This window comes from Bos mutus, chromosome 2 (assembly GCF_027580195.1).
Source record: "Bos mutus isolate GX-2022 chromosome 2, NWIPB_WYAK_1.1, whole genome shotgun sequence".
NCBI lineage: Eukaryota > Metazoa > Chordata > Mammalia > Artiodactyla > Bovidae > Bos > Bos mutus.
In genome coordinates, this window is record NC_091618.1 from 4,382,363 (window position 1) to 4,395,823 (window position 13,461).

The following is a 13,461-nucleotide window of genomic DNA, read 5'->3' on the forward strand; positions in this document are numbered from 1 at the left end:
GCAAAGAGGACCTGTGCACAACGCTTGCCAGAAAGACTTGGCACATGAGTCTGTGGATAAGCTCTACCATCAGGTAGGTGTCTGGGCTCATTCCATAGCATATGAATATAGACAGAATTTAACCCAGTGCCAGCGGTCTCCAGAGAGTGCTTAAATTTCACTGTGGAAGGCAACAGGAACACAGGAACGACAGGAGAAATGTACTTTTCAGGCAGCTTTGTTGAAAATATTTTGATGAACAACGTGGCGAAATCCAGTCATTTCCATTTACTTAAGCCTAAGGATCACTCAGACTCAAGCCTCTAGAAAAGGGAGCAAACAGTCCTTACTTTCACAATTGCTCTACTGGAGTTGATAAACGACAATGAAGTAGGGAACGTGTGTAAGAAGGTCTGTTCACAAGGTTCAGAAGGTATTTCTCTAGAGGAGAGTGAGAAGTTAGGTTAGATGGGTACACATTATACGAAGGACTGCGCTTGTGGGACTCTCAAACCACTGGGGATCTATTTTCAGCCCCAGTAACTAAATATTCCAGGAATAATTTCAAATACTTCTTAGAAAGTTTAAGTCAAACAAAGGCAAGAATAAATTTCAAATTTCTTATTACTGATGCAGACCTTCAGGCTATGGTTTTTAAAATAAGTCTTTTTCAGATTAGTTTACACAAACTGAAAGACTTTCTTTTATTATCTGCTTACTAAAGTGAGAAGAGCAAAGTGATTGGCTCTGTGAATCAGAATTTTATTAACATCTCTTAAAACATACAATCATATTTCCATTTGAGAAATAAATCTCTCATCTTCAACCTACAGAAACTGGAAACCATCGTTCAACCTTAGCTGAGCCTAAATGAATGTAAGGCCAACTCTTGGAAGCCACATAAACAAGGTCAGTTGCTGCTACCTCTGCAACTGCTACAATACTGGGTATATGGGATGCTGTGTTGTTGTTCAGTCACTAAATCATGTCCAACTCTTTGCGACCCCATGGACTGTAGCACGCTAGGCTTCCATGTCCATCCCCAACTCCCAGAGTTTGCTCAAACTCATGTCTATCGAGTCAATGATATCATCCAACCACCTTATCTTCTGTCGCCCCCTTCTCCTCCTGTCCTCAATCTTTCCCAGCATCAGGGTCTTTTCCAATGAGTCAGCTCTTCTCATCAGGTGGCCAAAGTACTGGAACTTCAGCTTCAGCATCAGTCCTTCCAATGAATATTCAGGAATGATTTCGTTTAGGATTGACTGATTTGATCAATCAATCAACCAACCAGATCTCCTTGCTGTCCAAGGAACTCCTGAGAGTCTTCTCCAGCACCACAGTGCAGCCTTCTTCACGGTTCAGCTCTTACATGCATACACGACTACTGGAAAAACCACAGCTTTGACTATACAGACCTTTGTCAGCAAGGTAATGTGTCTGCTTTTCAACATGATGTCTAGGTTAGCCATAACTTTTCTTCCAAGGAGCAAGCGTCTGCAGTCATCATCTGCAGTGATTTTGGAGCCCAAGAAAATAAAGTCTGTCACTGTTTCCATTGTTAACCCATCTATTTGCCAGGAAGTGATGGGACCGGATGCCATGATCTTCATTTTTTGAACGTTGAGTTTTAAGCCAGCCTTTTCACTCTTCTCTTTCACTTTCATAAAGAGGCTCTTTAGTTCCTCTTTGCTTTCTGACATAAGTGTGGTGTCATCTGCGTATCTGAGGTTATTGGTATCTCTCCTGGCAATGTTGATTCCAGCTTGTGCTTCATCCAGCCCAGCATTTCACATGATATACTCATCATATAAGTTAAATAAGGAGGGTGACAATATACAGCCGTGATGTACTCAATTCTAACATAGAACCGGTCCTTTGTTTTATGTCCGGCTCTAACTGTTGCTTCTTGACCTGCTAACAGGTTTCTTAGGAGGCAGGTGAGATGATTTGATATTCCTATCTCTTTAAATTTTTTCTACAGTTTGTTGTGATCCACAGAGTCAAAGGCTTCAGTGCATTCAATGAAGCAGAAGTAGATGTTTTTCTGGAACTCTCTTGCTTTTTCTATGATCCAACAGATGTTGGCAATCTGACCTCTGGTTCCTCTGCCTTTTCTAAATCCATCTTGAATATCTGCAAGTTCTTGGTTCACATACTGTTGGGAGTTTAGCTTGGAGAATTTTGAGCATTGCTTTGCTAGCATGTGAGATGAGTGCAACTGTGCAGTAGTTTGCACATTCTTTGGCACTTTCTTTCTTTGGGGCTGGAATGAAAACTGACCTTTTCCAGTTCTGTGGCCACTGCTGAGTTTTCCACGTTTGCTGGCATACTGAGTGCAGCACTTTCACAGCATCAACTCTGAAGGTCTGATATGGCTCAGCTGTAATTCCATCAAATTCTCTAGCTTTGTTCGCAGTGATAAGGCCCACTTGACTTCGCACTCCAGGATGTCTGGCTCTAGGTGAGTATTCACACCATCATGGTTATCTGGGTCATTAAGATCTTTTTTGTATAGTTCTTCTGTGTATTCTTGCCACCTCTTCTTAATATCTTCTGCTTCTGTTGGGTCCATACCGTTTTTGTCCTTTATTGTGCCCATTTTTGCAAGAAATGCTCCCTTGGTATTTCTCATTTTCTTGAAGAGATCTCTAGTCTTTCCCATTCTATTGTTTTCCTCTATTTCTTTGCACTGATCACTTAGGAAGGCTGTCATCTCTCCTTGATATTCTTTGGAACTCTGCATTCAATTGGGTATATCTTTCCTTTTCTCCTTTGCCTTTTGCTTCTCTTCTTTTCTCACCTATTTGTAAGGCTTCCTTAGACAACCATTTTGCCTTTTTGCATTTCTTTTCTTGGGGGTAATTTTCATCACTGCCTCCTGTACAATGTTAGAAACCTCTGTCCATAGTTCTTCAGGCACTGTCTATCAGATCTAACCCCTTGAATCTGTTTGTCACTTCCACTGTATAATCATAAGGGATTTGATTTACGTCATACCTGAATGGTCTAGTGTGGTTTTCCCTACTTTCGTCAATTTAAGTCAGAATTTTGCAATAAGCAGTTCATGATATAAGCCACAGTCAGCTCCGGGTCTTATTCTTGCTGACTGTATAGAGCTTCTCCACCTCTGGCTGCAAATAATATAATCAATCTCTTTTGGTGTTGACCATCTGGTGATGTCCATGTATAGAGTTGTTGGAAGATGGTGTTTTCTATGACCAGTGTGTTCTCTTGGCAAGTTCTGTTATCCTTCGTCCTGCTTCATTTTGTACTTGAAGGGCAAACATGCCTGTTACTCCAGGTATCTCTTGACTTCCTATTTTGCCATGTATGTGTCTATAAAAAAGTTTATATCTAAACACCCACATGAGAGAAACAAGAGCTTGGATCTCTACAAAGCAGGGACTTGGAACTGGAATTCTCATAAAAAGCCCTGATACTTCTCTAACAGAGTGAAAAGAATGCTAGAACAGAGACCAAAATAAACCAGTGAACCAACCCAGAGTGATGACAAAGAAAGAAGTTTTGTTTCAACTAGGTGGCAGAGATTCCATTATCCTAAACATTAGTATACACAGGGAATGCATTTACATTGTGGTATGAAGGTTGTTTTAGGACAAAACTCAGATTACATACCAGTTAATGCTCTCCCCAAGACATGCAGTAATAAACAAACAAAAATCTGCTTTGGGAGGACCTGCCTTCAATATACACAAACCAGCAAAGTTTAGCTGAAGATAAATTCATAAAACAAATTTATAAAATATGCCAAGAAGTAACACAGCATGAACAAAGCCAGAAGACAGATCAGACACCACCTTCTGCCAAAAGAATTTCAAATAATAGTTTTATATCAAGTAGAAACAAGAAAAGTAGAAGAAAAAAATCACTATTGTTTTTAAGAGTGAAAAAACTCATGTTATACAGCATGCATGTTGTACAGTACAACACTCCTGAAACTGCACAAAATGAATTCCTGAATGGGTAAGTGGGGAACGTTTTTGCACAAATTCTGAAATTCTCTCTTCTTCTCTCACCAAGTATAATAAAACCCATAATAAAAATTCCTAAGACTTAAATCAGTTAAATACGTATTTTTTTCACGTTTAACTGTTGAAGTGATAGTACAGATCAGGTAATCAAATGTCTCCCCCATCTCTGAGGCTTCTCAGCATACCCTGAAGGTACAAACAACTCTCATTTTATAGGGCTTTCTCTGCAACCCCAAGTATCCAGAATTGCTGCAATTTGTGCCAGTCAACCTAAATAGTTGCAAAAAATGCTTCCCTTCAGAAGTAATGGGCCACACCCCTTATGTCTGACTTTACTGCTTTAAAACAAGTACCTCTATACCAACTACTATATACTTTGATGCATCACACCTGTCAAAAGCAACTGGTTTCTGAATCTGCTTTAAAGTGCTCATCCTCAGGCAGAGATAAGAGCTATTTTCAAAAGTCAACAACAAAAGGCTGATACTGAGCCAAAGTATTATGGTTTTAATAACCTCTCAAAATAAATGAAGTAAACTAAATGAATAAGTGCAAAAAAGACTGTAGTCATTAAGCATATGACAATTTGAGGTGGATAAAAAGAATGATGAGTTAATTTTCACTGTTAACTTTCGTAGCAATAACATTAACAAATATTAATACTGAAATGAGAGACTCAGGAATGTTTTTGGTAAGCACTACAATTTAAAAAAAATGCTAGAGGTACATGGTTTCTTAAGGTTCATTTACTTTGGATTTTGAAGAGTATAAGATATAAAATGGAAACTTTGAACTTCTAGTTCCTCCAAAATACATTTATAGGTTAAGAAATATCATGAAACTAGAAAAATGCCAAGACACTTTACTTCCTGACATCACCAACATCTACCTTGTCCCTAATCATACAAAAGATGGTTTTTCTCTTTTTGTTATCTTCTGCTTTACAGCTGAGCAAAGGTGCTCGTGACTAATATTACTAATTCCAAAAGCAATCTGCATTTTGGAAAAAAATTATACCATGGTATAAAGATTACTTAGCCCTAAATTCTGTTTGTCCATTTATCCAGGGGAGCTGTCTTGTAATACCAGGCCACTTAAGTGACGAATTGCTTAAAAGAATGAATGATTATCAGGGATGAGTGTTAAGTAGGACATCAATGTAGAATTCTGCTTTACACTTAATTTCAGTTCTGAGATATAGTTTGTATCTTTGACTTGCATTCTCTATGCCCGCTTTTCCTTTCTATTGTTTGTTTGGATGTTTTAAAGCATTTGTCTTCAATAGCCTCTCCTATTTTTGGAACTACCATATCACTAGTTGTTGAAAAACAACTCACAGGTTGGTAAACGAAGGGGAAAAAAATCAAGGGTCAAACAAATTACTATTCTCGAACAAACAAATGTTCTTTGGAGGGGCACTCACCTGCAGCCACACCAAAAATAAGACTGTTTTTTTCAAAGAGTAATGAAAAAGCCCTGCCTACATCATTGCCCTACCAAGGAAGAAGGTTCCTACAACAGTGACGGCACTCTGAGTACTGATGGTTACAGAGGCCAGTCTACTGAGGAAACAGGTGATTTATAAACATTTATGATAAATTTCTCCCAGTCCCAGCTGCCTGGCACTGTTTGTTTTCGTGTTCCGGTTCACCGTGGAACTAGATGTTCTGCAATTTCAAGGAACCAGACCCCTCTCACAGACTTTCATGAGGGAATCACCTTGAGAACTGAGTTGGGTGGGAGAGCCACATCTTAAACTTGACTTGCCAAATTTCCTACTAGACAGGTCAGAATAGGTAATAAACAACAGGGATGTAGGTGACTAAAACATCCCCAGTACATATCTAGATCGCAGGCAGAGCACTCATTTGTCAAACTGAGCAACTTGACAGGTACACAAAGAGCAAATTATACAACACAGAGGAATGTCTAGAAGACAGGCTATGCTGACTCGTTAAAAGCCATGTTCTTATCGGCTACTGAATCAAGAATAGTTGATAAACCTCAGATAACTTTTGATCAATATTATAAAAACCTAATGGTTAGATCCACAATTCTAGGTGATGCTACATTAAAAAGAAATAATTCTGAATTCAGAAGTATGTAATACTTTGGTCATACTAATGATATTAAGTAATAATAAATTAATATTACAGGAAATGAAACTTTAAAAAGAGAAAATGGAAGAGCATTATACTTATCTGTGAGACAGAAAGGGTACACTTACGTTCCAGAACTAGTAATAAACCTTTGACATTCTGATTGCTCTTTTCCTTAAGCAAGATTAAAGAAGAGATATTGTACAGAGAACTTCTTTTAAGTTAAGGATTGACTAGGTTTTCAAATTCTGAGAAGACAAGATTTGGGACTACAGACCACGCTGGGTTTGACTGGTTTCCATCCCCAAAGCAACAAAATTAACCCCAGAGGAAATGATTGTTATGAACGAGGCAAAAACAAAAAACACATGTACAGTGACATATACCTTGGAGGCATTTTGTATATTTGATATTTCATTTGCATTTTTAGACAATGGAGTAACTCTTTGCTGGATGCACTAAAACATAAACACACCACGGAAGAAATCAGACTAGGAATTTCAGCATTCATTTGGTGTTTCTGGAAGTCAAGGAAAGTAGCCAATTAAAAAATAACTCAAATACTGCTGCGTTTTCATGTTCACCAAGCATAATACAATTAATAACAGAATGACTTACCTGGGACTGGGCTCTTTCTTAAACTTAAGTTCTGAGAATCCACAATCTCTTCTGTTTGCCCATCTGCTTCTACCTCTACTTTGTTCTGAATCTCTTTTGCATCTTCACTAAGGCAAGTTCTTATGTTCTCGCCCTCTTCGAAGGCTCTCTGGACTCCGGTGGAACCACGACCAGTATTAATACTGGTGGCAGCAGCAGGAACGATAACTGGTGTGGGAGGAGGAGAAGCTGGAGGAGCTGGAGGAGACGGAGAAGAGGAGGGAACTATCGAAGGGGTGATGGGAGTTGGGACACACTCCACTTTGATTTCTTCAGGGGGATTTTCCAAAATCTCCAATTCAAGAGTCAGCGGTAACACCTCCTGTTTTACTATTTCCACAATGCTTTCCGTGGCTGGTAATTTTTCATTAACTCCATTCATTTCATTAATTAGGTTAGTACTAGAAATCAGTGGAATATCATTTGGTGCTACACTACAAGATTTCTTGCATATATCATCATCAATTTCATCTGTTGGTAAAGGATCTGATGCTTCTGTGCAAGATGTGGGGCTGGGAATAGGAATTGTGTCTTCTTTTGAGGAAGAGAGTTCACATCTGTCATCAATTGCAGTGGTGAATATTGGTTGGCTACTAAGAGCAACAGAGGTGGGAGAAGTAATTGTACTTCGAGCAAGTGGAGAAATAGCAGTAGGGGATGGAGGCAGAGGAAGCTCTGGTATGGACTCTACTGCAGTAATCTCAGACGTCGGGCCTGCTTGTTCTTTCTTCTCTCCACTGAGGGCTAGCCTAAGGACTGGGGAAGGAGTCTTTAACACTGGATCTGGTTTTGGCTTCTCTTCTGGGGAGCAAAAAAAGAAAGAGATTTAAGAATAATTTTTGGATCAAAGATTATATTGTATTATTTGGGGATAATTCTTTTAATCTCTTATTCTAAAACATGAGCAACAGAAGACAGATCAAAATATTATTTTGCCACTCCAAAAACACTGCATATTTCTATTCTATTTTCTGTTACTACTTAACCTCCAACACATATAAAGTTTATTTCAAAGTAAGAGGAGTTAATTCACCAAATGATTATGTCAAGAATACAATGGAAAAATCTCATCAAAACTAAAAGGAAACAATTCTTGGGATGAGAATAGGGCTTTTCTTTAAGGTGGAGAGATGTTCTGTGTAAAATTTTTCTACCAAGGATACACTATAGTGGTGTTACAGGACAGTTTAAGGGTAAATAATTGGAGATTTAATTAGACACAGATATTATTTTTTATTCTACATATTTCTGCATGTGGTGAGATTTTTATAACTTGTATTGCTTGCATAAAAAATCATTTCAAGAAAAATTATCATGGTGTCATTTATTATCAATGAAATCAATTATCAGGGAAATCAAGTTCCTGAACATAAAAATTCACTGAGATGTTAATTTCACTTATATTTCTGAAAAGAAGCATATAACTAGAAATAGTGTTAAGGAATAAAACCAGAGATTTATCTTATATCTTCAATAGTAAAAAAAATATATATATATTCTTTAAGAAAAACCAAAATTAACATTCAGACTATTAAGTCCAATTTAAAACAACACTTTATATGAGAATAATATATAAAACGTGCGTCTACACACAGAGAAACAATGAGAATAAGAGTGACAAATCGATAATCATAATAAAGGTACCAGAAAAATGAAAGAAATGCTAACTCATGACAATTTCCATATTTTAAAATTCCAGGTAAACAAACATGTGATTCATGCCTAGGAAGATAAAGTCAGAGGAGACTTAGATGGTTCTGTTTAGGAAGTACGAGACTGGAAACCAAACAGGCTCCAGTGATAAAAACAGATACTCATGAGTATGCTCGGCAAATGCAAACAAAAATTTTAAGCGCTGCTAAAAGACAAACTAAACTGAAAGGGACTTAACTTTCTCTGCCAAAAATCTTTATGCATCAGTGAAACTGAGTGTTTACAATAAATTTCAAGTAAGCCTGTCAAAGAAAATATGCTCATTAATCAGATAAACAGATGGCAAAATTAAACTGTTAAAGGCTAATTCATTCACTGCAACTACTTTTATTGGCTTTAAAATTCACTTTAATTGATGGGCTTAGCGTCCAGTGTTTCTAAAACTCTGCCTATTTACTATAATGGAGAAATAAGGTCCATCGGTTCTCAAAGCCAAATACCTCAGACTAAGTTGCCTGGGCAAGAGACAAAAACATTTCAAAGAAATACATCTATTATATTTCATGAGAAACGCTGGGCTGGAAGAAGCACAAGCTGGAATCAAGATTGCCGGGAGAAATATCCATAACCTCAGATATGCAGATGACACCACCCTTATGGCAGAAAGTGAAGAGGAACTAAAAACCCTCTCGATGAAGGTGAAAGTGGAGAGTGAAAAAGTTGGCTTAAAGCTCAACATTCAGAAAACGAAGATCATGGCATCCGGTCTCATCACTTCATGGGAAATAGATGGGGAACCAGTGGAAACAGTGTCAGACTTTATTTTTCTGGGCTCCAAAATCACTGCAGATGGTGACTGCAGCCATGAAATTAAAAGACGCTTAGTCCTTGGAAGGAAAGTTATGACCAACCTAGATAGCATATTCAAAAGCAGAGACATTACTTTGCCAACAAAGGTTCGTCTAGTCAAGGCTATGGTTTTTCCTCTGGTCATGTATGGATGTGAGAGTTGGACTGTGAAGAAGGCTGAGCGCCGAAGAATTGATGCTTTTGAACTGTGGTGTTGGAGAAGACTCTTGAGAGTCCCTTGGACTGCAAAGAGATCCAACCAGTCCATTCTGAAGGAGATCAGTCCTGGGATTTCTTTGGAAGGAATGATGCTAAAGCTGAAACTCCAGTCCTTTGGCCACCTCATGCAGAGTTGACTCATTGGAAAAGACTCTGATGCTGCGAAGGATTGGGGGCAGGAGGAAAAGGGGTCGACAGAGGATGAGATGGCTGGATGGCAACTTGATGGACGTGGGTTTGAGTGAACTGCAGGAGTTGGTGATGGACAGGGAGGCCTGGTGTGCTGCAATTCATAGGGTCGCAAAGAGTCAGACGCGACTGAGCGACTGAATTGAACTGAATATGTATTTATTAAAATATCCCAAATGAATTTCCAATTCACTGGAATAACTGCTACAAGGGTCACTCACATTAGAAGATACCACTTTTAAAGCATATCAGAATATTAACCACCCTTTATGACCACCGAATGAAACCTAGATGAATCAAACATTAGAAAACAGCAAATCTCACATTAACAAGAGTATATCAATTCAATTATTAATTTGGGTAAAAAAATCAAACAAAAGCAGATTTGTGAAACTTCCATATACTCTTTCGCAATATCTAACATTAATAAAGAAAACAAGAAACAAAATTTAAAATTGTTTTTGTGAGCTCCTTATTCTGAAATAAGTCCTTTAATGAATTCATTAAGGTTTTAATACAGAAAGCTGAAAGAAATAATAGGTCACAAAGAACACGAATTTTATTTCTCTAAGAACTTTTAGTATTAAGAGTATGCTTTGCAAAGCCATGATAGTTTGAAATCTAATATACTGCATTCAAAATGTTTATACTAATTGGCCATTTTTAGGGATCTGTGGGAATTTCATCTTGAAGAACTTTTTAAAGAAAATAATCATTGAAGAGTGAGCAAAGACAGAGGTGTGTAATATTTAAAGCAACAATATTTATAAGAGCAAAAATAGGAAAATAAATTAAATGTCTATCAATAAGGGATTTGTTAAAGAAATAATGGCGTGGGAATATAATGGCATAGTATTGCAATCATTTAAAATAAGCTTTTAAAAGAGCATTTAATGATACAGAAAGGTGTTTATAATAAAAGACACTTTTTTAAAAGACAGGGCACAACTGCATGTAGAGAATAAACTACTGGTAAAAACAGCAACAAAAAATATAATATTAACATATATCCATATGAGAAAGCCTAGAATTACATACACGTTATAATATAGATAATGAGACAGATAATTTTTCTTTCTGCTTAACCAGTTTCTATAATGAATGTCAAATTTATAAAAAGGAAAAACTGCTCCTTTTATTCTCACAGGGTAGTACAACCAGCGTCCTAGACGGGCACCCTTTGGTTGTCAGGAGCTACAAATGACAGTGTTACTATCACTTAGTCGGGGAGAGACCAGGAATGCTAAGTATTCTGCTATTTGAGGGACAGTCTCATTTGACAGAGAACAGTCTCATCCTAAATTTCCAAAGTGCTCTTATTGAGCTACACTGGTATAACAACTGGTTGAATTTACAACAGAATACCATTCACTGCATACCTACTCTGTATCAAGTGCTTCTAAAACATACTAAGGCAGGGTAATTTTTATTTGTATTTAATTATACATACCATATCCTCAATACACTGGACTGAATGCACTTTTCCAAACATTGTTCAATCATTTAAGCTGTGTGTCTACACTATCAACACGGACTCAAAGTTTTAATTCACTCAACAGTCTTTCTATTGATACAAATCGAGATCTTCCCTGTCTTTTTTATCAAGTACCAAAACAAATGGGAAATGACATATTTGTCTGAAAACCTGGTCTGCATGTAACTAGTCCAGCTGTGAACATTAGAAACAGAAAGCCAGACCATTATGGCAGCTAGTATTTATTAAGCACTTAACATGAGCCAGGAAACAGGTAAAACACCATATATACTTAATGTCCACTAAGTCTTATAATCACCAGTGGGATAAAAACTATTATGTTCCTAATTTACAGATAGGATTTTAAAAATTAAAGGTGTAAGAAAATGAAAATGATTTCAAATTCTAAATTCTTTCAATTAAGAGGGGGAAAGGCAAGTTTATGGAAAAACAAGTATTAAAGTGAATCAAACTAGTGGGGGACTTTGGGGATAAAATGGGATCCCAGTACAAAACATCAGTAATATTTCCATCAAGAGAGAAAAATCAATCTGAATGTAGAATACAGAATCTATTGTTTCTGAGGATAATGTAACAACTTTTGAAACAGTGCAGTTTTGTATCGTACTTTAATTTCAAAATGAATCTACAGTTAAGAAACTTTTTTAAAAACTTTAACTGTAAAAAAATTATTTGAAAAATGATGAACCCTTTCTAATATTATTTGAATTATATATATTTAGTTTAAAAAAGAAAACTATTCTGAAAACTATTATATATATTGACAAGTTATGGACAGAATTAAAAACAGAAAGTCAGTATTACTGAGTTTTCTGGAGAATAGTTAGTACTAGAGGAAGACAGCAGTAGTCCCAAAAAGTTACTGTAAACACTATGAAATATATTTAAAATGGAAGTTACTCTTTCATCAAGGTGAAGTGAAGTGAAGTCGCTAGGTCACGTCCAACTCTTTGCAACCCCATGGACTGTAGCCTACTAGGCTCCTCTGTCCATGCGATTTTCCAGGCAAGAGTACTGGAGTGGGTTGCCATTTCCTTCTCCAGAGGATCTTCCTCACCCTAGGATTGAACCCAGGTCTCCCGCACTGTAGGCAGACGCTTTACCGTCTGAGCCACCAGGGAAGTCCAAGGTAATGTCAAACATTTTTTAATTCATCCAAGTCCACATCAAATATCAATTTGAAATGCTGATTTTATTATTCAAATTTCCACTAGGCATCAAAGAAAAAAATGAGAGGAAACAAAGAATTTTGCATTTCTCCTCCCATAAATCAATGCCTAAATGTGACAAGATACACAGGTATCTCCTAATCCAAAAATCTTAGGTCAGAGCTACCACCATCAAAATATTATGAATTCTTAGTACCATACATCAATCTACAGAGAAAGCCAGCATAAAGAAAGTATTTTAAGGCCTCTCTGCTTGGTAATTCTTAAGTATGCTTAGCATAATTATAACTAGCAAAAAAGATTCAGTTCAGTTCAGTTCAGTTGCTCAGTCATGTCCGACTCTTTGCGACCCCATGAATCACAGCATGCCAGGCCTCCCTGTCCATCACCAATTCCCGGAGTCTACCCAAACACATGTCCATGGAGTCGCTGATGCCATCCAGCCATCTCATCCTCTGTCATCCCCTTCTCCTCCTGCCCCCAATCCCTCCCAGCATCAGAGTCTTTTCCAATGAGACAACTCTTCGCATGAGGTGGCCAAAGGACTGGAGTTTCAGCTTTAGCACCAGTCCTTACAAAGAACACCCAGGACTGATCTCCTTCAGAATGGACTGGTTGGATCTCCTTGCAGTCCAAGGGACTCTCAAGAGTCTTCTCCAACACCACAGTTCAAAAGCATCAATTCTTTGGCACTCAGCTTTCTTCACAGTCCAACTCTCACATGCATACATGACCATTGGAAAAACCATAGCCTTGACTAGACGGACCTTTGTTGGCAAAGTAATGTCTCTGCTTCTGAATATGCTATCTAGGTTGGTCATAACTTTCCTTCCAAGGACTAAGCGTCTTTTAATTTCATGGCTGCAGTCACCATCTGCAGTGATTTTTGGAGCCCAGAAAAATAAAGTCTGACACTGTTTCCACTGGTTCCCCATTTATTTCTCAAGAAGTGATGGGACCAGGTGCCATGATCTTCATTTTCTGAATGTTGAGCTTTAAGCCAACCTTTTCACTCTCCACTTTCACCTTCATCAAGAGGCTTTTGAGTTCCTCTTCACTTTCTGCCATAAGGGTGGTGTCATCTGCGTATCTGAGGTTATTGATATTTCTCCCGGCAATCTTGATTCCAGCTTGTGCTTCTTCCAGCCCAGAGTTTC

General features: G+C 37.7%; 1 protein-coding gene across 14 annotated transcripts in view; it reads right to left on the reverse strand.

The window, feature by feature from the left end:
• The window catches only part of EIF4G3 (eukaryotic translation initiation factor 4 gamma 3), a 353,762-nt gene that overhangs the window by 120,449 nt on the left and 219,852 nt on the right, over window positions 1-13,461 (reverse strand). For all 14 annotated transcript variants that reach the window (XM_070382560.1, XM_070382520.1, XM_070382510.1 and 11 more), the window contains one exon: window positions 6,692-7,531. In XM_070382560.1, the coding sequence (XP_070238661.1) occupies window positions 6,692-7,531 (840 nt within the window). The remainder of the gene's footprint in view (window positions 1-6,691; window positions 7,532-13,461) is intronic.